The sequence below is a fragment of the Cherax quadricarinatus genome, chromosome 43 (genome assembly GCF_038502225.1).
Source record: "Cherax quadricarinatus isolate ZL_2023a chromosome 43, ASM3850222v1, whole genome shotgun sequence".
In the NCBI taxonomy this organism is placed as follows: domain Eukaryota; kingdom Metazoa; phylum Arthropoda; class Malacostraca; order Decapoda; family Parastacidae; genus Cherax; species Cherax quadricarinatus.
In genome coordinates this window covers 26,239,949-26,266,335 of record NC_091334.1, presented here as the reverse complement: position 1 = coordinate 26,266,335, position 26,387 = coordinate 26,239,949, and the positions used below count along the sequence as shown (strand labels likewise).

General features: G+C 41.5%; 1 protein-coding gene across 2 annotated transcripts in view; it reads right to left on the bottom strand.

The window, feature by feature from the left end:
* LOC128694197 (eEF1A lysine and N-terminal methyltransferase) overlaps positions 1–26,387 on the bottom strand; it is a 61,516-nt gene that overhangs the window by 9,957 nt on the left and 25,172 nt on the right. For both annotated transcript variants that reach the window (XM_070093766.1, XM_070093767.1), the window contains exons 6-12: positions 15,664–15,766; positions 9,264–9,383; positions 8,732–8,889; positions 8,338–8,524; positions 6,405–6,585; positions 4,524–4,756; positions 4,243–4,378 (exon numbers count right to left, since the gene is read on the bottom strand). In XM_070093766.1, coding sequence (XP_069949867.1) covers positions 4,243–4,378; positions 4,524–4,756; positions 6,405–6,585; positions 8,338–8,524; positions 8,732–8,889; positions 9,264–9,383; positions 15,664–15,766 — 1,118 coding nt within the window. The remainder of the gene's footprint in view (positions 1–4,242; positions 4,379–4,523; positions 4,757–6,404; positions 6,586–8,337; positions 8,525–8,731; positions 8,890–9,263; positions 9,384–15,663; positions 15,767–26,387) is intronic.

The window sequence follows — 26,387 nt, the reverse complement described above, 5'->3', positions numbered from 1 at the left end:
AGACACATTCATCACCTTCAAAACTACCATCAGAAAACATCTTATCTCCCTGATACACCCTGTCAACTAACTACACGAATACCACCTGGTGGTTCACACTTACACTCACTCACCCATTTGACCATAAACAGAAATATCAATCTCAATCTCAAAATAATGAATCTTAACTAGTCATAAGTTGGCCTGTGATACTCCAATACTGAAACTATGTATAGTGCCAAAACAAAAGCATTCACATTGCTAAACTCATAACTAGTATTTAGTCACTTAGCCATAATACCAACTTACCTCATAATTTTGTAATATTTTAAACTTAAGATTTAATATAAGTCTGCCCGAAATGCCTAGCCATGCTAGGTGTTCTAGTGGTACACTCTGTAATGCCTAGCCATGCTAGGTGTTCTAGTGGTACACTCTGTAATACCTAGCCATGCTAGGTGTTCTAGTGGTACACTCTGTAATTATTATTTTACTACATGTAAACCACACAATAACCAAATTCTGTAAACTCAGCATTGTAATCCTTATAGAGAATAAACTTTGACCAGTACAGTAAAATCGGACCATTGATCCAAGTCGGTGCCCTGGTGATGGACCAGGTGCTTCAGCTCCCTCGGTGCCCTGGTGATGGACCAGGTGCTTCAGCTCCCTCGGTGCCCTGGTGATGGACCAGGTGCTTCAGCTCCCTCGGTGCCCTGGTGATGGACCAGGTGTTTCAGCTCCCTCGGTGCCCTGGTGATGGACCAGGTGCTTCAGCTCCCTCGGTGCCCTGGTGATGGACCAGGTGCTTCAGCTCCCTCGGTGCCCTGGTGATGGACCAGGTGCTTCAGCTCCCTCGGTGCCCTGGTGATGGACCAGGTGTTTCAGCTCCCTCGGTGCCCTGGTGATGGACCAGGTGCTTCAGCTCCCTCGGTGCCCTGGTGATGGACCAGGTGCTTCAGCTCCCTCGGTGCCCTGGTGATGGACCAGGTGCTTCAGCTCCCTCGGTGCCCTGGTGATGGACCAGGTGCTTCAGCTCCCTCGGTGCCCTGATGGACCAGGTGCTTCAGCTCCCTCGGTGCCCTGGTGATGGACCAGGTGCTTCAGCTCCCTCGGTGCCCTGGTGATGGACCAGGTGCTTCAGCTCCCTCGGTGCCCTGGTGATGGACCAAGTGCTTCAGCTCCCTCGGTGCCCTGGTGAGGGACCAGGTGCTTCAGCTCCCTCGGTGCCCTGGTGATGGACCAGGTGCTTCAGCTCCCTCGGTGCCCTGGTAATGGACCAGGTGCTTCAGCTCCCTCGGTGCCCTGGTGATGGACCAAATGCTTCAGCTCCCTCGGTGCCCTGGTGATGGACCAGGTGCTTCAGTTCCCTCGGTGCCCTGGTGATGGACCAGGTGCTTCAGCTCCCTCGGTGCCCTGGTTATGGACCAGGTGCTTCAGCTCCCTTGGTACCCTGGTGATGGACCAGGTGCTTCAGCTCCCTTGGTGCCCTGGTTATGGACCAGGTGCTTCAGCTCCCTTGGTACCCTGGTGATGGACCAGGTGCTTCAGCTCCCTCGGTGCCCTGGTGATGGACCAGATGCTTCAGCTCCCTCGGTGCCCTGGTGATGGACCAGGTGCTTCAGCTCCCTTGGTGCCCTGGTGATGGACCAAGTGCTTCAGCTCCCTCGGTGCCCTGGTGATGGACCAGGTGCTTCAGCTCCCTCGGTGCCTTGGTGATGGACCAGGTGCTTCAGCTCCCTCGGTGCCCTTTTGATGGACCAGGTGCTTCAGCTCCCTCGGTGCCCTGGTGATGGACCAGGTGCTTCAGCTCCCTCGGTGCCCTGGTGATGGACCAAGTGGGAGGGGCTGAGTTTGAATGGTGTCATTGGGTACGGGAGTTATTTCTTGGGTATGTATAGGTAGTGGTCGTTTTGATAAGGACCTGCCTCGCATGGGCTAGTAGGCCTTCTGCAGTGTTCCTACATTCTTATGTTTATGTTAAATCCATTTGTTCTCTAGGCTTCCTTAACTTGTTAATCTCACTCCAAAACTTTTTCTTATTTTCAACAAAATTTGTTGATAACATCTCACCCGCTCTCTTTTTACATTGCTTCACCACTCTCTTAACCTCTCTCTTTTTCTCCATATACTCTTCCCTCCTTGCATCACTTCTACTTTGTAAAAACTTCTCATATGCTAACTTTTTCTCCCTTACTACTCTCTTTACATCATCATTCCACCAATCGCTCCTCTTCCCTCCCGCACCCACTTTCCTGTAACCACAAACTTCTGCTGAACACTCTAACACTACATTTTTAAACCTACCCCATACCTCTTCGACCCCATTGCCTATGCTCTCATTAGCCCATCTATCCTCCAATAGCTGTTTATATCTTACCCTAACTGCCTCCTCTTTTAGTTTATAAACCTTCACCTCTCTCTTCCCTGATGCTTCTATTCTCCTTGTATCCCATCTACCTTTTACTCTCAGTGTAGCTACAACTAGAAAGTGATCTGATATATCTGTGGCCCCTCTATAAACATGTACATCCTGAAGTCTACTCAACAGTCTTTTATCTACCAATACATAATCCAACAAACTACTGTCATTTTGCCCTACATCATATCTTGTATACTTATTTATCCTCTTTTTCTTAAAATATGTATTACCTATAACTAAACCCCTTTCTATACAAAGTTCAATCAAAGGGCTCCCATTTTCATTTACACCTGGCACCCCAAACTTACCTACCACACCCTCTCTAAAAGTTTCTCCTACTTTAGCATTCAGGTCCCCTACCACAATTACTCTCTCACTTGGTTCAAAGGCTCCTATACATTCACTTAACATCTCCCAAAATCTCTCTCTCTCCTCTACATTCCTCTCTTCTCCAGGTGCATACACGCTTATTATGACCCACTTTTCGCATCCAACCTTTACTTTAATCCACATAATTCTTGAATTTACACATTCATATTCTCTTTTCTCCTTCCATAACTGATCCTTCAACATTACTGTTACCCCTTCCTCTGCTCTAACTCTCTCAGATACTCCAGATTTAATCCCATTTATTCCCCCCACCGAAACTCCCCTATCCCCTTCAGCTTTGTTTCGCTTAGGGCCAGGACATCCAACTTCTTTTCATTCATAACATCAGCAATCATTTGTTCAACTAATATGACATAATAAACAATATTAATAACATAGAAACATGGAATATACTCTAGAATGAATAAGTCATTACGTATGTCATGAGAGGTGTTGTGTTGTGTTGTTGTTGGGTATATAAGGGTCACTGAGAGTAAGCCGTCCATAATGGTGGTGAAGCAGCAGCTGAGGCGGCGGTGTTTTCTGTAGCCCTGTATAACTCCAACAACATTGGAGGAGTTGGTAGAATTGCTGAATCACTAAAGAAGGAACCCTCTACCACCATCACTACGACCTTCTACCACTATTACAACTGTTACCACCATCACTACTACCTTCTACCACCATCACTACCACCATCAACCACTATCATAACTGCTTCCACTCTACCACCACCACCTTTATATTTTTCTACAAACTTTTTCATAAATTATATGTTTTTCTCACATTCTTTACCAAAGGGCTGGCACTAGAAGCTTTCTTTGGAGCCATGGTAGCTTATTTAGCACTTGCAAGCACTAAAATCAATGGAATATTATGAAATATTTCGTAGGAGCATGTGAGGGGACTGTCGCTCACTGGTAAACAATGGCACACTGGCTGGGAAGGCAGGCCCAGGTGGCTCAGAGCGTGAGTACGCGTCCCGGACGAAGGACGATTAGCAAGTTAACGGACCATTTGCGAGCCAATGTTTAGACGAAATAACGGGACTATTTCCGAAATGGACGACTTTCAGGCCAGACGATTATTGAGGTACCACTTTAAAACACTTGAAATTTTGGAAAGTTTCCAGACATAATAGAGAATGTAAACAAACTGGGTGGGGCGAGCAGTATTAGAAAGATGGGGAGCCGTATAGCGAGCTTTGGGCGTAAGTTGAAATCGCTGTATTAGCAGAATGCAGTAAGGTGAAACGCCGTAAAGCAGGGCCCTACTGTATATCACATCTGCATTTTGGTTGTCTGCCAATGCCTCCATAATTTTGTCATGGTGGTTCAGCAGCTGTGACAGGCACGATCGTCCTCGGTTATGCCAAGTGTGCTATTCTATGAAATTTGTAAAGTGACATCTCATCATACAGGTGTACACACACACACACACACACACACACTGCACTTGTGCCAGAACCTTACCAAGTTCCACTGCCTTGTGGATGTAATCGATGCCGTCACTGACTTCTACTGTCAGTCGAACATCAGGTATGAAGCCAAACCACTTCTGTGCAATCTCAACCACTGCCGGGTCCAGATCCACTGCTGTAACCCTCACCTAGAAGACACGTTGACCATCAATCAGTGTTTAGCTGCCACCAGTCTTGACCACCAAGGTTGTGAGACAAGGTAACTCAACATTAATGATTATTATTATTGTTATTTCTATTATTAGTTGTGGAAAGTACATGGATTAGTAATACCTGAGGGAAGTACTTGTGAATGTACGAAGCCAATGACCCTCCTCCCAGTCCAACGACCAGCAGGTCACTGAGCGTCGACGTCAGTCCCAGACCGCCCACCATCGCTAGGTGATGCTCGCATGACAGGTATGAGTAATCTACAGTGACTCTCTCCTTTGTGCCACTGCCACCACTTCCACTGCCACCGCCACCACTTCCACTGCCACCGCCACCCTTCTTTTTCTTCTCTCTCACTGGATGAAAACACAGAAGGGCAGCTTTGTTGTACATTGTGTATCTGACAGTCAGTTGTGTGACTGATGAACAATTGTTCACTGTACATTGTGTATCTGACAGTCAGTTGTGTAACTGATGAACAATTGTTCACCATATGTTGTGTATCTGACAGTTGTGTAACTGATGAACAATTGTTCACCGTACATTCATTGAAAGTCAAGTCAGTGAAACTCCATTCAAAGTGTGTCAAAGTGCACTGGTCAAACTCTTTAAGAGTACATTATATATTTAAGAGTACATTATATATTTAAGAGTACATTATAAGAGTACATTATAAGAGTACATTCTAAGAGTACATTATATATTTTACTGAGTTTTTAATATCTTAACAATAACAAAAGATTAAATTTTTTAAATTTTTTTTCACGAATTTTTTAAAAAATTATATATTTTTTTCCACTTAAATTTTTTTTTATTTAAAAACTATGAGAAAATATAGTGTGTACGGCCTCCATGACAAAGGCAAGTGTTAGGATACAGCTCAGGGGCCAAGAGGCAAAGGTTAGTATGGACCCCAGGCCAGGACTTGACCCTTTCAGGGTCCAGAGGCCAAAGTGCGCACCAGGGCCCAAGAATTTTCAAAAAATAATTTTATTTTTTCTTATGAAGTGGTAGAGAATATTTTTCTGAAGGTAATAAGACAACAGGTATGAAATTTGATGGAAAACTGACGAAATTATGCTCTCGCGAATTTTGATGTGTTGGCGATATTTACGCATTGGCGATTTTGCCGACTTTGACTCCCATTTTAGGCCAATTACAGTATTCCAGTCAACCAAATTCTTAGCTATTTCACTAGTATTACTTCTGTTCTATCGATTGAGCACAAGAAATCGCCATGTCAACTTTTTCAACTACAAAATAAAGTGATCGGAAATTGGTAATTTGTCCAATTTAATTCAAAGTTCATAATATTCCAATTTCAAAATAGGCTCCAGAATAAACAATGTAGGCATTCCTGGAACTAAACTAACATTTCCTCTGTTCATTAGTTATACACATTTTGAGGCTTTACTAATGAATTCCATTTTGATTTTTTATTCACAATGAATTTTTATTCAAACCAAAAAATAGAAGATTTTTTGTTATGCAATACTGTAATAATTGTATAAATAATATCAGCACATTCGTGAACGTATATCAGACCCACCAGCTGGCGTGTATTAGACTTGTGAGGTCATTTGTTTACTCTTGAACATCGGCAAAAATTTAACATTTCCGCTATTTTGAGCTCAGTTTCAAGCGATTTCCAGTATAAAAACCAATCAAAATCATCTCTATTTCTGTAACATATCTTCCATTCTAACAAATGAGACCAAGAAATCGCAAATACAACTATAAAAAACATACGAAAAAAACACTGCAAAGTCGCTGTTTTAATCGAAAATTACAGTTTCATTTTTTTCTCTCATTATGCACTGTGTGCTGGAGGATTTGTTTTATGTGGTGCACACATACCACATAGATGTATTCTCTCATATCTAGGCCCAAATTTACTGCTCACAGCTTATCAGAGTGAGCTGAGCTCAGGGCGTAGATCTATGGTTTGGACCCTGAATGTAAAGCCGTAGATCTAAGGCACGGACCCTGAAAGGGTTAACTCACCTCTCAACAGTCGTGCCTCCGATTGTACCACATTGCGATTGGCCAAGAAAATGAGTCGGCGGACCTTGGCTGCCCCGGGCAGGTCGACGTCCTCAACAAGGTACTCGCCAGAGTAGTCGCTGTGGCCACGAGCCACCTCGGTCCTCGACCCCAGGTCCTCCCCAACTGACAAGAACGGCACCTAGGAAGACATAACACTGGCACCACTTGCTTTATCTGGCAGAGACAGACATGTGCCATATCTGTAGTACAGCAGTAGCCCAGAACCTAACCTGCTGTATAAGCAGGACATTCCTGTACAGCAGTAGCCCAGAACCTAACCTGCTGTATAAGCAGGACATTCCTGTACAGCAGTAGCCCAGAACCTAACCTGCTGTATAAGCAGGACATTCCTGTACAGCAGTAGCCCAGAACCTAACCTGCTGTATAAGCAGGACCCTCCTGTACAGCAGTAGCCTGGAACCTAACCTGCTGTATAGGTAGAACCTTCCTGTACAGCAGTAGCCCAGAACCTAACCTGCTGTATAAGCAGGACATTCCTGTACAGCAGTAGCCCAGAACCTAACCTACTGTACAAGCAGTGCCCTCCTGTACAACATTAAAATGTATATACAATGGTGTATTAGATACATACACACACATACACAGAGGGACTTAAACAAGTGTAACCATGGATGCTGAGGGAAGGAGCAGAAGTACTATGTGAAACACAAAATAAAATCTACAAGTTTATAGACAAGTCTGCTAGCAGCAACAGTCTAGTTGACCAGTCAAGCACCAGACAAGCCACCAGATCTCAGGAAGACAGCGAAAGCAGTTCCTGCATGTATGACATGTGCAAAAAACAGACAGCTTCGACTCTCATCTACCACAAACTGAAACATGCTCAGACATGTTAAATCTTGTCTTGTAACCTGATGTTATTCTGAGAGAAGTGAGAGAGAGAGGTGATAGAAGTGAGAGAGGTGATAGAAGTGAGAGAGGTGATAGAAGTGAGAGGGATATAGGTGGACTGCATTTTCCTGGGATTCAAGATATTTGGTACTGTACTTTACCTGAGACCAGGGTGAAAACTGGAGGAGCAGGCAGCAATAACAGGGAACATACTCAGGCAGCAATAACAGGGAACATACTCAGGCAGCAATAACAGGGAGCATACTCAGGCAGCAATAACAGGGAACATACTCAGGCAGCAATAACAGGGAACATACTCAGGCAGCAATAACAGGGAACATACTCAGGCAGCAATAACAGGGAACATACTCAGGCAGCAATAACAGGGAACATACTCAGGCAGCAATAACAGGGAATATACTCAGGCAGCAATAACAAGGAACATACTCAGGCAGCAATAACAGGGAATATACTCAGGCAGCAATAACAGGGAACATACTCAGGCAACAATAACAGGGAATATACTCAGGCAGCAATAACAGGGAACATACTCAGGCAGTAATAACAGGGAACATACTCAGGCAGCAATAACAAGGAACATACTCAGGCAGCAATAACAGGGAACATACTCAGGCAGCAATAACAGGGAACATACTCAGGCAGCAATAACAAGGAACATACTCAGGCAGCAATAACAAGGAACATACTCAGGCAGCAATAACAGAGAACATACTTGGGCAGCAATAACAGGGAACATACTTGGGCAATAATAATAGGGAACATACTCAGGCAGCAATAACAAGGAACACTCAGGCAGCAATAACAGGGAACATACTCAGGCAGCAATAACAGGGAACATACTCAGGCAGCAATAACAGGGAACATGCTCAGGCAGCAATAACAAGGAACATACTCAGGCAGCAATAACAAGGAACATACTCAGGCAGCAATAACAAGGAACATACTCAGGCAGCAATAACAGGGAACATACTCAGGCAGCAATAACAGGGAACATGGTAATTACCCTGGGGTTAATTACCTTGGCATTAGAGTTTAACTTGGGTGGGGCCAGGAGCATGACTCTGGCAGAGAGTTCATCTTGCACTGCTTGTAAGGAGGAGTAGGTCTGGCCCCTGGCCAGGTGTGCCACCACCAGGCGCTGGGTCGAGGCACTCTCTGCTAGCTTGCGTCGGCCCTCGGCAGTGCCAAACAACCACTCATGCTCCCTGGTGAAGAAATAGGAAGTTAGAAGTAAGAGGAGGAAAGTTAGGAGTAAGAAGAGTAGAACAACACAAACTAGGGGCACCTTAAACGACCTAACATCGCCCGAAATACCCCCGCATGATAGTGGCTTTCTTTGTATTTAACAAATCAAAATTGTAGTTACACACTGTAAACAATGTTCGGAAATAAAATCTTAATCTTCAAGTTACCTGCCGTGTGGCACTATGAACACGGCGAACTGAAGGTTGTCGCTGCCTGTCGTTGTCGTCCTGCTGCTGTTGATGCCTATGTTGACAACATGCAGGATGTACCTGGTGCATCCCGTCGATGCCTCCACCAACTCCATTGTCGTGTCGTCAACGATGTCCTGATGCAACGACGCAATTATCAGTGATGGTGCAGTGTTCATGGTGTAATAATAATAATCATATTAGAAATATTAATTATAACAATAATAATAAGAGACTTCATGGAGAAGTGGAACAGAATTCTTCCTCCGTAAGCCATACATGTCACAAGAGGCAACTAAAATACCAGGAGCAAGGGGCTAGTAACCCCTTCTCCTGTATACATTACCAAAGTTAAAAAGAGAAACTTTTTTCTTTTTGGGCCGCCCCGCCTCGGTGGGATATGGCCGGTGCATTGAAAGAAAGAAGAATAATAATGAGAGAAGAAACACATTAACCATCGTTTGGTCAAGGGTTGTTTGAGTGTAAGCGGCGATGGGTGAACAAGTCTGACCTGTGATTGCAGCCTGTGCCGCAGGAGGGCAAAGTGTTGCAGCTCCTGGACTGCCTGCACTGCTGCTTCACTGCTTGCCATGCGCCGCACCTCCTCGCCCTCCAGCTGGACCTCCATGACCTGGAATGACAGGTATGCTGGGTCATCAGAGGTCACTCAATACCTGTTATACACAGGTAGTGAGTGGAAAGATCAATTTCGGATAGGTGAGGAGACAGTTAAGGTCACAAGGAACAAATTAAGGTCAGGATAGGTCAAGTTATAGCTGCACTTAACACTAGAACACATTACAACAGTCTGAAAAAGATGATCACTAACAGAAACCTGGTCTATAATTCAGGTAGATAGTTACCAGGTAGATAGAGAGGCTTTGGAGTTATCAGGTAGATAGAGAGGCTCTGGTGTTATCAGGTAGATAGAGAGGCTCTGGAGTTATCAGGTCGGGAGTACCAGAATTTGGGTCCATTTGTGCACATTGAGTTTTTACAAAGATTAAGATGGACACGGGAATGTCATAGATATTTTTGTCTGGTATTATGTTTGTGAGTTCTGTTGCAACTATCAAGACAGTGTTTTAGGGCAGGATTGATACTAGCACTTATTATTCTGTGTATATAGACCACAGTAGTAAGAGTGAATGTTATGTATATTAAGTAGGTTGAGGTCTCTGAAGAGTGGTGGAGTGTGTTGTCTGGCAGTAGACTGAAGAGTGGTGGAGTGTGTTGTCTGGCAGTACACTGAAGAGTGGTGGAGTGTGTTGTCTGGCAGTAGACTGAAGAGTGGTGGAGTGTGTTGTCTGGCAGTAGACTGAAGAGTGGTGGAGTGTGTTGTCTGGCAGTACACTGAAGAGTGGTGGAGTGTGTTGTCTGGCAGTACACTGAAGAGTGGTGGAGTGTGTTGTCTGGCAGTAGACTGAAGAGTGGTGGAGTGTGTTGTCTGGCAGTAGACTGAGGAGTGGTGGAGTGTCTTGTCTGGCAGTAGACTGAGGAGTGGTGGAGTGTGTTGTCTGGCAGTAGACTGAGGAGTGGTGGAGTGTGTTGTCTGGCAGTAGACTGAGGAGTGGTGGAGTGTGTTGTCTGGCAGTAGACTGAAGAGTGGTGGAGTGTGTTGTCTGCCAGTAGACTGAAGAGTGGTGGAGTGTGTTGTCTGGCAGTAGACTGAAGAGTGGTGGAGTGTGTTGTCTGGCAGTAGACTGAGGAGTGGTGGAGTGTGTTGTCTGGCAGTACACTGAAGAGTGGTGGAGTGTGTTGTCTGGCAGTACACTGAAGAGTGGTGGAGTGTGTTGTCTGGCAGTAGACTGAAGAGTGGTGGAGTGTGTTGTCTGGCAGTAGACTGAGGAGTGGTGGAGTGTCTTGTCTGGCAGTAGACTGAGGAGTGGTGGAGTGTGTTGTCTGGCAGTAGACTGAGGAGTGGTGGAGTGTGTTGTCTGGCAGTAGACTGAGGAGTGGTGGAGTGTGTTGTCTGGCAGTAGACTGAAGAGTGGTGGAGTGTGTTGTCTGGCAGTAGACTGAGGAGTGGTGGAGTGTCTTGTCTGGCAGTAGACTGAGGAGTGGTGGAGTGTGTTGTCTGGCAGTAGACTGAGGAGTGGTGGAGTGTGTTGTCTGGCAGTAGACTGAGGAGTGGTGGAGTGTGTTGTCTGGCAGTAGACTGAGGAGTGGTGGAGTGTGTTGTCTGGCAGTAGACTGAGGAGTGGTGGAGTGTGTTGTCTGGCAGTAGACTGAGGAGTGGTGGAGTGTGTTGTCTGGCAGTAGACTGAAGAGTGGTGGAGTGTGTTGTCTGGCAGTAGACTGAGGAGTGGTGGAGTGTCTTGTCTGGCAGTAGACTGAGGAGTGGTGGAGTGTGTTGTCTGGCAGTAGACTGAGGAGTGGTGGAGTGTGTTGTCTGGCAGTAGACTGAGGAGTGGTGGAGTGTGTTGTCTGGCAGTAGACTGAGGAGTGGTGGAGTGTGTTGTCTGGCAGTAGACTGAGGAGTGGTGGAGTGTGTTGTCTGGCAGTAGACTGAGGAGTGGTGGAGTGTGTTGTCTGGCAGTAGACTGAGGAGTGGTGGAGTGTGTTGTCTGGCAGTAGACTGAGGAGTGGTGGAGTGTGTTGTCTGGCAGTACACTGAAGAGTGGTGGAGTGTGTTGTCTGGCAGTAGACTGAAGAGTGGTGGAGTGTGTTGTCTGGCAGTAGACTGAAGAGTGGTGGAGTGTGTTGTCTGGCAGTAGACTGAAGAGTGGGGAAGTGTGTTGTCTGGCAGTAGACTGAGGAGTGGTGGAGTGTCTTGTCTGGCAGTAGACTGAAGAGTGGTGGAGTGTGTTGTCTGGCAGTAGACTGAGGAGTGGTGGAGTGTGTTGTCTGGCAGTACACTGAAGAGTGGTGGAGTGTGTTGTCTGGCAGTAGACTGAAGAGTGGTGGAGTGTGTTGTCTGGCAGTAGACTGAGGAGTGGTGGAGTGTGTTGTCTGGCAGTACACTGAAGAGTGGTGGAGTGTGTTGTCTGGCAGTACACTGAAGAGTGGTGGAGTGTGTTGTCTGGCAGTAGACTGAGGAGTGGTGGAGTGTCTTGTCTGGCAGTAGACTGAGGAGTGGTGGAGTGTGTTGTCTGGCAGTAGACTGAGGAGTGGTGGAGTGTGTTGTCTGGCAGTAGACTGAGGAGTGGTGGAGTGTGTTGTCTGGCAGTAGACTGAGGAGTGGTGGAGTGTGTTGTCTGGCAGTAGACTGAGGAGTGGTGGAGTGTCTTGTCTGGCAGTAGACTGAGGAGTGGTGGAGTGTGTTGTCTGGCAGTAGACTGAGGAGTGGTGGAGTGTGTTGTCTGGCAGTAGACTGAGGAGTGGTGGAGTGTGTTGTCTGGCAGTAGACTGAGGAGTGGTGGAGTGTCTTGTCTGGCAGTAGACTGAGGAGTGGTGGAGTGTGTTGTCTGGCAGTACACTGAAGAGTGGTGGAGTGTGTTGTCTGGCAGTAGACTGAGGAGTGGTGGAGTGTGTTGTCTGGCAGTACACTGAAGAGTGGTGGAGTGTGTTGTCTGGCAGTAGACTGAGGAGTGGTGGAGTGTGTTGTCTGGCAGTAGACTGAGGAGTGGTGGAGTGTGTTGTCTGGCAGTACACTGAAGAGTGGTGGAGTGTGTTGTCTGGCAGTAGACGGAAGAGTGGTGGAGTATGTTGTCTGGCAGTACACTGAAGAGTGGTGGAGTGTGTTGTCTGGCAGTAGACTGAGGAGTGGTGGAGTGTGTTGTCTGGCAGTAGACTGAGGAGTGGTGGAGTGTGTTGTCTGGCAGTAGACGGAAGAGTGGTGGAGTATGTTGTCTGGCAGTACACTGAAGAGTGGTGGAGTGTGTTGTCTGGCAGTAGACGGAAGAGTGGTGGAGTGTGTTGTCTGGCAGTAGACTGAAGAGTGGTGGAGTGTGTTGTCTGGCAGTAGACTGAGGAGTGGTGGAGTGTGTTGTCTGGCAGTAGACTGAAGAGTGGTGAAGTGTGTTGTCTGGCAGTAGACTGAAGAGTGGTGGAGTGTGTTGTCTGGCAGTAGACGGAAGAGTGGTGGAGTGTGTTGTCTGGCAGTAGACTGAAGAGTGGGGAAGTGTGTTGTCTGGCAGTAGACTGAAGAGTGGTGGAGTGTGTTGTCTGGCAGTAGACTGAAGAGTGGTGGAGTGTGTTGTCTGGCAGTAGACTGAAGAGTGGGGAAGTGTGTTGTCTGGCAGTAGACGGAAGAGTGGTGGAGTGTGTTGTCTGGCAGTAGACGGAAGAGTGGTGAAGTGTGTTGTCTGGCAGTACACTGAAGAGTGGTGAAGTGTGTTGTTCTAGTTTAAGAAGCAAGATACTGTGGTCCACTATGTGGAATACTTCCTGCAGGTCTACGAAGAGCCCAAAAGACATTAATTTTTTCCAGTGCTGCATAAAGCAGCTCAACTACTTGTATAACTACATATTTGATACATATTTTTGGCCTAAACCCAGATTGGCAGAGGTTAAGTATGTTGTGAGTTATTAGGTAAAAGTAACCTTGCTTATGAATTATAAAGAAAAATAAAAAGCCAATAAAGGTGAGTTATGTGGCAAGAGAAGTGAAAATTGTTGCTGTGAAAAGATCACAATAAAGCGCAGATAAATTGTCATTTATTCGTGCATTTATTGTTTTCATATTTTTCATGTATGATTTTATGCATGCAAATATTTTTATACATGTTTAAATAATGGTAGGGTTGGTGGTGTCTTTTTTTCTGTCTCAAACATGCAAGATTTCAGGTACGTCTTGCTACTTCTACTTACACTTAGGTCACGCTAGACGTACATGTACAATCATATATGTATATACACACCCCTCTGGGTTTTCTTCTACTTTTTTTACCAGTTTTTGTTCTTGTTTATTTCCTCTTATCTCCATCAGGAAGTGGAACAGAATTTTTCCTCCATAAGTCATGGGTGTTTTAAGAGGCGGCTAAAATGCCGGGAGTAAGGGACCACCCCACCTCGGTGGGCCACCTGGCCTCGGTGGGCCACCCTGCCTCGGTGGACCACCCTGCCTCGGTGGGCCACCCTGCCTCGGTGGGCAACCCTGCCTCGGTGGGCCACCCTGCCTCGGTGGGCCACCCTGCCTCGGTGGGCCACCCTGCCTCGGTGGACCACCCTGCCTCAGTGGGCCACCCTGCCTCGGTGGGATACTGCCGGTGTGTTGAAAGAAAGAAAGATGTTTAAATAAGTAATATTTTTACTTAAAATTTTGTACAATTGGTAATTTTTTTGGGTCTGCAATGGATTAATCCAATTTACATTACTTCTTATGGGAAAACTGATTCAATTTTCATACAACTCATTATTGGAACAACCTCCTGGAATGGATTAAGTTCAAATATCAAGATACCACTAGGTAGTAGGTTGGTAGACAGCAACCGCCCAGGGAGGTACTACAGTCCTGCCAAATGAGTGTAAAACGGAAACCTGTAATTGTTTTACATGATGGTAAGATTGCTGGTGTCTTTTTTTCTGTCTCATAAACATGCAAGATTTCAGGTACATCTTTCTACTTCTACTTACACTTAGGTCACACTACACATACATGTACTAGCATATATATACACACACCCCTCTGGGTTTTCTGATATTTTCTTTCTAGTTCTTGTTCTTGTTTATTTCCACTTATCTCCATGGGGAAGTGGAACAGAATTCTTCCTCCATAAGCCATGCGTGTTGTAAGAGGTGACTAAAATGCCGGAAGCAAGGGGCTAGTAACCCCTTCTCTTGTACAAATTACTAAATTTAAAAAGAGAAACTTTCGTTCTTTTTGGGGGGGCCACCCTGCCTTGGTGGGATACGGCCGGTTTGTTGAAAGAAAAGAATCAAGGTACCACTGTATTTACATCATATGGGTCTCCACCTTAGTGTACTGGAGTAACTCTTACTGTCTTGAGTAATGTTGGGAAAGTGTTGGTCTGTAGTTATTTGTTGAATAGTAATGAAATGGTGGGTGAGAGGACATGAGCCGCTGCTCTTCAACAACAGTGGAGCACAGTGGTGGCTCGTGCGAGGGTGCTGCAGCTCTGTAGCACCTCCGAACGAGCCACCACTGGTGGTGCAACTTGATCTATATTTTCTGACTTTTTTTTAGCAAATTAATAATGTGACCTCAGGCTAGACAAGAGACTGACAGTGATCAAGGACCACAGTATTACAAAGCTCTGGTTCTCCACCAGAAAGCAACTAAACAAAATAATAATTTTGACCAAATTTTTATGTAAATATTTTAAAAATTCCTTTAACCGTTAAACTGTCGAAGCAGATCTACGTTCACATGCGTAGCGCTCCAAAACTACATCTAAGTTTCTTTTACATATTTTTAAATATAACAAAAAAAAAAAAAAAAAAAACAGAAATCAAAGTTTTTTACGTTTTTAAATGTAAAAAAAAAAAATCTACTTTTTTTACATACTTTCAAATGTTGAAAAAATGTAGATCTACGTTTGGACAGTTTAAGGGTTAAAGTATCAGAGGAAAAAATTATATTTTCTGAAAATGCTTCTAAAAATTTTGAAAATCCAGAGAATTTACAAGTGTTTTACAAACTTACGAGCCATGATTTACAGGCATAGTGAGAATGCATCATGCATACTCGTACTAATGGAAAAAATAGTCCAAGTTGCAAAAAAAAAAAAAAAAAAAAATTATTTTAAGTATATGTCAGCTTCGGAACACAACAGCTCAGTAAGTGTGAGGGAACCAAGACTCTTCAACACCAGTAAGTGTGAGGAGACCAAGATTCTTGAACACCATATATGTATATGAATCACCAACACACACCAGATGAAAATTAAAAAGTTCACCAGGTTCATGGTGAACCGGGGCACTGGGGAGGACAAGTTTGAGTGCCAGCACCAATAGCCTGGTGGACCAGGTAAATAATTCAAGGGCTTAACTATTGGCACTGAACTTACCGGTGTAAAGTTTGGCATCTTCCTGAACTTAGTACACACCACAACGAACACTGGGAACGAAAAGTTACCAGACTCACACTGTGAATTTTCTGCATCCTCACACCTGCAATGACAATTATTATTATTGTTATTATTACTATTATTATTATTTGTATTCTTATTACTGTTATTATTACTGTTATTGCTATTATTATTATTATTATTTGTTACTACTATTATTATTACAAATATTAGTATTAGTATTGTTATTACAATTATTATAATTGTTATTATCACTATTATTATCAGCTAAATAAGCAAAAACTACACATGCATATTCTCAATGTCACGAACACGTAAAACAAAATAAAGTTCATTTCAATATTTGTAATTCTCACAAACATTAAAAAATTGACTGTGTCCCCTTTATGTTAATAATCAAACCTGTAATTCCTCTCAATTAAACTTATTAAAACCATATAGCATGAACTAACACAATATTTAATTCTCTTGTATTCATTGTAAACTCCTAAATTTATATTTACACTCACTAAGTGGCTGTATGTATAAAATTACTCATATTGTTATTGCCTTATTAATCTTAGTCTCCAGTTTGCCCTGAAATGTTCTGCATATAAAGGAGAAGAGAGGAATGCAGAGGAGAGAGAGAGATTTTGGGAGATGTTAAGTGAATGTATAGGAGCCTTTGAACCAAGTGAGAGAGTAATTGTGGTAGGGGACCTGAATGCTAAAGTAGGAGAAACTTTTAGAGAGGGTGTGGTAGGTAAGTTTGGGGTGCCAGGTGTAAATGATAATGGGAGCCCTTTGATTGAACTTTGTATAGAAAGGGGTTTAGTTATAGGTAATACATATTTTAAGAAAAAGAGAATAAATAAGTATACAAGATATGATGTAGGGCGAAATGACAGAAGTTTGTTCGATTATGTATTGGTAGATAAAAGACTGTTGAGTAGACTTCAGGATGTACATGTTTATAGAGGGGCCACAGATATATCAGATCACTTTCTAGTTGTAGCTACACTGAGAGTAAAAGGTAGATGGGATACAAGGAGAATAGAAGCATCAGGGAAGAGAGAGGTGAAGGTTTATAAACTAAAAGAGGAGGCAGTTAGGGTAAGATATAAACAGCTATTGGAGGATAGATGGGCTAATGAGAGCATAGGCAATGGGGTCGAAGAGGTATGGGGTAGGGTTAAAAATGTAGTGTTAGAGTGTTCAGCAGAAGTTTGTGGTTACAGGAAAGTGGGTGTGGGAGGGAAGAGGAGCGATTGGTGGAATGATGATGTAAAGAGAGTAGTAAGGGAGAAAAAGTTAGCATATGAGAAGTTTTTACAAAGTAGAAGTGATGCAAGGAGGGAAGAGTATATGGAGAAAAAGAGAGAGGTTAAGAGAGTGGTGAAGCAATGTAAAAAGAGAGCAAATGAGAGAGTGGGTGAGATGTTATCAACAAATTTTGTTGAAAATAAGAAAAAGTTTTGGAGTGAGATTAACAAGTTAAGAAAGCCTAGAGAACAAATGGATTTGTCAGTTAAAAATAGGAGAGGAGAGTTATTAAATGGAGAGTTAGAGGTATTGGGAAGATGGAGGGAATATTTTGAGGAATTGTTAAATGTCGATGAAGATAGGGAAGCTGTGATTTCGTGTATAGGGCAAGGAGGAATAACATCTTGTAGGAGTGAGGAAGAGCCAGTTGTGAGTGTGGGGGAAGTTCATGAGGCAGTAGGTAAAATGAAAGGGGGTAAGGCAGCTGGGATTGATGGGATAAAGATAGAAATGTTAAAAGCAGGTGGGGATATAGTTTTGGAGTGGTTGGTGCAAATATTTAATAAATGTATGGAAGAGGGTAAGGTACCTAGGGATTGGCAGAGAGCATGCATAGTTCCTTTGTATAAAGGCAAAGGGGACAAAAGAGAGTGCAAAAATTATAGGGGGATAAGTCTGATGAGTATACCTGGTAAAGTGTATGGTAGAGTTATTATTGAAAGAATTAAAAGTAAGACGGAGAATAGGATAGCAGATGAACAAGGAGGCTTTAGGAAAGGTATGGGGTGTGTGGACCAGGTGTTTACAGTGAAACATATCATTTTTTATTTTTTTATTATCACACTGGCCGATTCCCACCAAGGCAGGGTGGCCCAAAAAAGAAAAACTTTCACCATCATTCACTCCATCACCGTCTTGCCAGAAGGGTGCTTTACACTACAGTTTTTAAACTGCAACATTAACACCCCTCCTTCAGAGTGCAGGCACTGTACTTCCCATCTCCAAGACTCAAGTCCGGCCTGCCGGTTTCCCTGAACCCCTTCATAAATGTTACTTTGCTCACACTTATGAAGGGGTTCAGGGAAACCGGCAGGCCGGACTTGAGTCCTGGAGATGGGAAGTACAGTGCCTGCACTCTGAAGGAGGAGTGTTAACGTTGCAGTTTAAAAACTGTAGTGTAAAGCACCCTTCTGGCAAGACGGTGATGGAGTGAATGATGGTGAAAGTTTTTCTTTTTCAGGCCACCCTGCCTTGGGAGGAATCGGCCAGTGAACAGTATTTAGATAAGGCTAAAGAGGTCTTTGTGGCATTTATGGATTTGGAAAAGGCGTATGACAGGGTGGATAGGGGGGCAATGTGGCAGATGTTGCAGGTGTATGGTGTAGGAGGTAGGTTACTGAAAGCAGTGAAGAGTTTTTATGAGGATAGTGAGGCTCAAGTTAGAGTATGTAGGAAAGAGAGAAATTATTTCCCAGTAAAAGTAGGCCTTAGACAAGGATGTGTGATGTCACCATGGTTGTTTAATATATTTATAGATGGGGTTGTAAGAGAAGTAAATGCGAGGGTCTTGGCAAGAGGTGTGGAGTTAAAAGCTAAAGAATCACACATAAAGTGGGAGTTGTCACAGTTGCTCTTTGCTGATGACACTGTGCTCTTGGGAGATTCTGAAGAGAAGTTGCAGAGATTGGTGGATGAATTTGGTAGGGTGTGCAAAAGAAGAAAATTAAAAGTGAATACAGGAAAGAGTAAGGTTATGAGGATAACAAAAATATTAGGTGATGAAAGATTGGATATCAGATTGGAGGGAGAGAGTATGGAGGAGGTGAATGTATTCAGATATTTGGGAGTGGACGTGTCAGCGGATGGGTCTATGAAAGATGAGGTGAATCATAGAATTGATGAGGGGAAAAGGGTGAGCGGTGCACTTAGGAGTCTGTGGAGACAAAGAACTTTGTCCTTGGAGGCAAAGAGGGGAATGTATGAGAGTATAGTTTTACCAATGCTCTTATATGGGTGTGAAGCATGGGTGATGAATGTTGCAGCGAGGAGAAGGCTGAAGGCAGTGGAGATGTCATGTCTGAGGGCAATGTGTGGTGTGAATATAATGCAGAGAATTCGTAGTTTGGAAGTTAGGAGGAGGTGCGGGATTACCAAAACTGTTGTCCAGAGGGCTGAAGAAGGGTTGTTGAGGTGGTTCGGACATGTAGAGAGAATGGAGTGAAACAGTGACTTCAAGAGTGTATCAGTCTGTAGTGGAAGGAAGGCGGGGTAGGGGTCGGCCTAGGAAAGGTTGGAGGGAGGGGCTAAAGGAGGTTTTGTGTGCGAGGGGCTTGGACTTCCAGCAGGCATGCGTGAGCGTGTTTGATAGGAGTGAATGGAGACAAATGTTTTTTAATATTTGACGTGCTGTTGGAGTGTGAGCAAAGTAACATTTATGAAGGGATTCAGGGAAACCGGCAGGCCGGACTTGAGTCCTGGAGATGGGAAGTACAGTGCCTGCACTCTGAAGGAGGGGTGTTAATGTTGCAGTTTAAAAACTGTAGTGTAAAGCACCCTTCTGGCAAGACGGTGATGGAGTGAATGATGGTGAAAGTTTTTCTTTTTCGGGCCACCCTGTCTTGGTGGGAATCGGCCACTGTGATAAAAAAAACAAAAACAAAAAACAGTATACAATCCATAGTGGTATACAATACATAACAGTATACAGGGTGCCCACAGAAACACTCCCTTATTTCACGTTTTGATATCTAAACTAATTCAAATATATTGATAAACATGTTGTGAACCAATTCTCTAACAATAGTTATTTTATTTTTTTCAGGTGATTAGACATCTTTGACCTGAAAACCACAGGGGTGCAAAGGAAATCTAAAAATGGCCGCCACCCCACAGCAACGCAGTTGGTGTGTACTGGAATTTGCAAGATGAAACAGTGTTGTGGCCATGCAACGTGCTTCCAGACTAAAGTATCATATGATTCCACCTACGCCCAAGTCCATTCAGAAACGGTACAATGATTTTAGTCAGAAAGGATGTATCTGTGATCAGAGAAAGGGATAATCTGGCCGACCATCAGTCTCAGAGGAAGTTATTGGTCAAGTTAGAAGAACATTCGTGCACAGGCCCAAAAAGTCAATACGAAGAGCTAGCCGAGAGTTACACCTCCCCAAAATTACAGTTTGCAAAATCCTGCACAAACACCTAAAGCTTCACCCTTACAGGCTGCAATGTAGTCCAAAAACTCACCCGCAAGATAATGGAATGCAATTTGAATTTTATGAGAATATCCAGCAATTAATGGAAGATAATGATAACCTGCTGTCAAAAAATAATTTTCAGTGATGAGGCAACATTTCACTTGAACGGCAAAGTCAATAGGCATAACGTGCAGATATAGGGGCTTGAAATTCCACACGCTACCCAGGAAATTGATTGAGACTAACCAAAAGTTTGTGTTTTGTGCCGTATCAGAGATGACAGTGTATGGCCCTTTCTGTGAGGGAGGAACTGTTACTGGTCAAAGTTACCTGGAGATGCTGACCAACTGGATGTTTCCAGAAGTAGCAGCTGAGGGTGATGACTACCTTTTCCAGCAAGATGGTGCTCCACCACACTGGCACCTCACCGTCAGGAGATTTCTCAATGAGCACTTGCCAAACAGATGGATTTATCGTGCTGGATGAGATGATCATGTGTTCTGCAAGTGGCCTGCGAGGTCACTGGACCTAACTGTTTGTGACTTCTTTCTTTGGGGTTACGTGAAGAGCACAGTTTATGTACCACCACTACCTGCAACCCTGGAGGAGCTGAAAATTTCGATCACTGAAGCAGTTCACATGATAACACCAGATATGCTGCAGAGTATCTGGACTGAACTGGCCTATCCCATCGATGTTTACCGAGCAACCAGAGGGGCGCACATTGAGTGCCTTTAGTGCTGCCCTATACCAAATGAAACTGAATGATATCCTGCATCTGAAGCTACTAACTGTGAAAGATTATTACAATAAAGTTACATCTAATACCAGTTTGAAATCAGGAGTGTTTTTGTGGACACCCTGTACAATACACAGTATATAATACATAACAGTATATAATACATAACAGTATACAATACACAGTGGTATACAATACATAGCAGTATACAATACATAGCAGTATACAGTACATAGTAGTATACAGTACATAGCAGTATACAGGTAAATAGCGGTATACAATACATAGTAGTATACATGTACATAGCAATATACAATACATAGTAGTATACAGTACATAGCAGTATACATGTACATAACGGTATACAATACATAGCAGTATACAATACATAGCAGTATACAATACATAGTAGTATACAGTACATAACAGTATACAGTACATAACAGTATACAGTACATAACAGTATACAATACATAGTGGTATACAATACATAGCAGTATACATGTATATAGCAGTATACAATACATAGTGGTATACAATACATACCAGTATACAATACATAGCGGTATACAATACATAGCGGTATACAATACATAGCGGTATACAATACATAGCGGTATACAATACACAGCGGTATACAATACATAGTGGTATACAATACATAGTGGTATACAATACATAGTATACAATACATGTACATAGCGGTATACAATACATAGTGGTATACAATACATAACGGTATACAATACTTAATGGTATACAATACATAGCAGTATACAATACATAGTGGTATACAATACATAGCCATATACAATACACAGCAGTACACAATACATAGCAGTATACAATACATAACAGTATACAATACATAGCAGTATACAATACATAGTAGTATACAATACATAGTGGTATACAATACATAGTATACAATACATGTACATAGCGGTATACAATACATGTACATAGCGGTATACAATACATAGTGGTATACAATACATAGTATACAATACATGTACATAGCGGTATACAATACATGTACATAGCGGTATACAATACATAGTGGTATACAATACATAGTGGTATACAATACATAATGGTATACAATACAGTGGACCCCCGGTTAACGATATTTTTTCACTCCAGAAGTATCTTCAGGTACCAGTACTGACCGAATTTGTTCCCATAAGGAATATTGTGAAGTAGATTAGTCCATTTCAGACCCCCAAACATACAAGTACAAACGCACTTACATAAATACACTTACATAATTGGTCGTATTCGGAGGTAATCGTTATGCGGGGGTCCACTGTACTTAATGGTATACAATACATAGTGGTATACAAAACACTGCAGTATACAATACATAGTGGTATAAATACATTGTGGTATACAATACATAGCAGTATACAATACATAGCTGTATACAATACATAGCAGTATACAATACATAGCAGTATACAATACATAGTGGTATACAATACATAGTGGCATACAATACATAGCAGTATACAATACATAGCAGTATACAATGCATAACAATATACAATACATAGCAGTATACAATACATAGCAGTATACAATACATAGTGGTATACAATACATAGTGGCATACAATACATAGCAGTATACAATACATAGCAGTATACAATGCATAACAATATACAATACATACCAGTATACAATACATAGCGGTATACAATACATAGTGGTATACAATACATAGTGGTATACAATACATAGCAGTATACAATACATAGTGGTATACAATACATAGCAGTATACAATACATAGCAGTATACAATACATAGCAGTATACAATACATAGCAGTATACAATACATAGCAGTATACAATACATAGCAGTATACAATACATAACAGTATACAATACATAGCAGTATACAATACATAGCAGTATACAATACATAGCAGTATACAATACATAGCAGTATACAATACATAGCAGTATACAATACATAGCAGTATACAATACATAACAGTATACAATACATAACAGTATAAAATACATAGCAGTATACAATACATACCTGTATGCAATACATAGCAGTATACAATACATATCAGTATACAATACATAGCAGTATACAATACATACCAGTATAATACATAGCAGTATACAATACATAGCAGTATACAATACATACCTGTATGCAATACATAGCAGTATACAATACATATCAGTATACAATACATAGCAGTTTACAATACATACCAGTATAATACATAGCAGTATACAATACATATCAGTATAAAATACATAGAAGTATACAATACATACCAGTATAATACATAGCAGTATACAATACATACCTGTATACAATACATAGCAGTATACAATACATAGCAGTATACAATACATAGCAGTATACAATACATAACAGTATAAAATACATAACAGTATAAAATACATAGCAGTATACAATACATAGCAGTATACAATACATAGCAGTATACAATACATAACAGTATAAAATACATAGTATACAATACATACCAGTATAATACATAGCAGTATACAATACATAGCGGTATACATTACATAGCGGTATACAATACATAGCGGTATACAATACATAGCAGTATACAATACATAGCAGTATACAATACATAGTGGTATACAATACATAGCAGTATACAATACATAGCAGTATACAATACACAGCAGTGTACAATACATAGCAGTATACAATACATAGCAGTATACAATACATAGCAGTATACAATACATAGCAGTATACAATACATAGTATACAACACATAGCAGTATACAATACATAGCAGTATACAATACATACCAGTATACAATACATAGTGGTATACAATACATAGCAGTATACAATACATAGCAGTATACAATACATACCAGTATACAATACATAGTGGTATACAATACATAGCAGTATACAATACATAGCAGTATACAATACACAGCGGTATACAATACATAATGGCATACAATACATAGCGGTATACAATACATAACGATATACAATACATAGCAGTATACAATGCATAGCAGTATACAATACATAGCAGTATACAATACATAGCAGTATACAATACATAGCAGTATACAATACATAGCAGTATACAATACATAGCAGTATACAATACATAGCAGTATACAATACATAGCAGTATACAATACATAATGGCATACAATACATAGCGGTATACAATACATAGCGGTATACAATACATAGCAGTATACAATACATAGCAGTATACAATACATAGCAGTATACAATACATAGCAGTATACAATACATAGCGGTATACAATACATAGCAGTATACAATACATAGCAGTATACAATACATAGCAGTATACAATACATAGCAGTATACAATACATAGCAGTATACAATACATAGCAGTATACAATACATAGCAGTATACAATACATAGCAGTATACAATACATAGTAGTATACAATACATAGTAGTATACAATACATAGCAGTATACAATACATAGCAGTATACAATACATAGCGGTATACAATACATAGCAGTATACAATACATAGCAGTATACAATACATAGCAATATACAATACATAGCAGTATACAATACATAGCAGTATACAATACATAGCAGTATACAATACATAGTAGTATACAATACATAGCAGTATACAATACATAGCAGTATACAATACATTGCAATATACAATACATAGCAGTATACAATACATAGCAGTATACAATACATAGCAATATACAATACATAGCAGTATACAATACATAGCAGTATACAATACATAGCAGTATACAATACATAGCAGTATACAATACATAGCAGTATACAAGACATAGTAGTATACAATACATAGCAGTATACAATACATAGCAGTATACAATACATAGCAATATACAATACATAGCAGTATACAATACATAGTAGTATACAATACATAGCAGTATACAATACATAGCAGTATACAATACATAGCAGTATACAATACATAGCAGTATACAATACATAGCAGTATACAATACATAGCAGTATACAATACATAGCAGTATACAATACATAGCAATATACAATACATAGCAGTATACAATACATAGCAGTATACAATACATAGTAGTATACAATACATAGCAGTATACAATACATAGAAGTATACAATACATAGCAGTATACAATACATAGCAGTATACAATACATAGCAGTATACAATACAGTGTGGTATACAATAGTAATATTGTACACTCCTGTCTGCACACTGTACGTTTGTCCTGGTTGTGTTGCAGTAAAGAAAATTAAAATTTCTTTATTTCAGCATAATATAACCTCTTCTTACTTAACCCTTCGAGGGTGCCCGGGCCCTCTCCGAGCCTTGTTCTCAGGGTTGCCAAATTTAAAAAAAAAATTATTTTTTCTTATGAAAAGACAGAGAATCTTTTCCCGATCATAATGACACCAAAAGTATGAAATTTGATGGAAAACGTACGGAATTATGCTCTCGCGAAGTTAGCGGTCTCGACGATGTTTACGCATTGGCGATTTTGCCCACTTTGAGCCCTGTTTTCAGCCAATTTCAAAAATCATAACTATTTCGCTAGAACTCCATTTTTTCTATCGAATGAGTACAAGAAACCACCCATTTACCAATTTCAACTATCCAATATAGTGGTCAGAATTTAGCAATTTTGCCAATTTCACACAAATTTCAAAAGATGCCAATTTCCAAATAGGGTCCAGAATAAACAAGAAAGACATTCCTGGCACTAAAATAAAAAATTTTCTGTTCATCAGTCACATCCCCATGCCCCTCTTACATTTCTTTTACTTTCCACTTTCAATTTTTATTCTCACAAAAAAATAGAAAATTTACTGTTATACAGACTACTGCATTAGTGTAGAAATGGTATAAATAATATCAGCGCACTTGTGAAAGAATATTAGACTCACCAGTTGACGTGTATTGGACGCTTAGCATGATTTATTTACTTTTGAACTTTGGTAAAAATTGAACATTTCTGCTAATTTGAGCTCAATTTCAAGGTACTTTTCACTGTAAAACCAGTCAAAATCATCTCAATTTCTGTAATATGTCTTCCATTCTATAAAATGAGACCAAGAAAACTAGAATACAACAATAAATACCATACGAAAATACAGTGCAAATTCGCTGTTTTAATCCAACAACACGGTCAAAGTTTTTTTTTTCTCATTACGTACTGTGTACTGCAGGATTTTTTTTAGACTGCACACACTGACTACATAGACCCATTCTTTCATATGTAGGCCTACCCGCTTTCCCTCACTAGATTTGAGGGCGCTAGAATTTAGGCATACTAGTACGTCAAAAACCCTGGGGCGTAAGCTGTACTAGTACGTCCGAAACCCTGAAAGGGTTAATGATCCAAGTTTGCATCATGAATGAAGGTCGGTAAGTGAACTGGTCATTAAGTGAGGAGCATAGTGTACTGGTAGTGGGTTTGTGTCAACCATCTTTGATATTTTTAAGTGTTACCTTTACACCATTTATAACATTTTT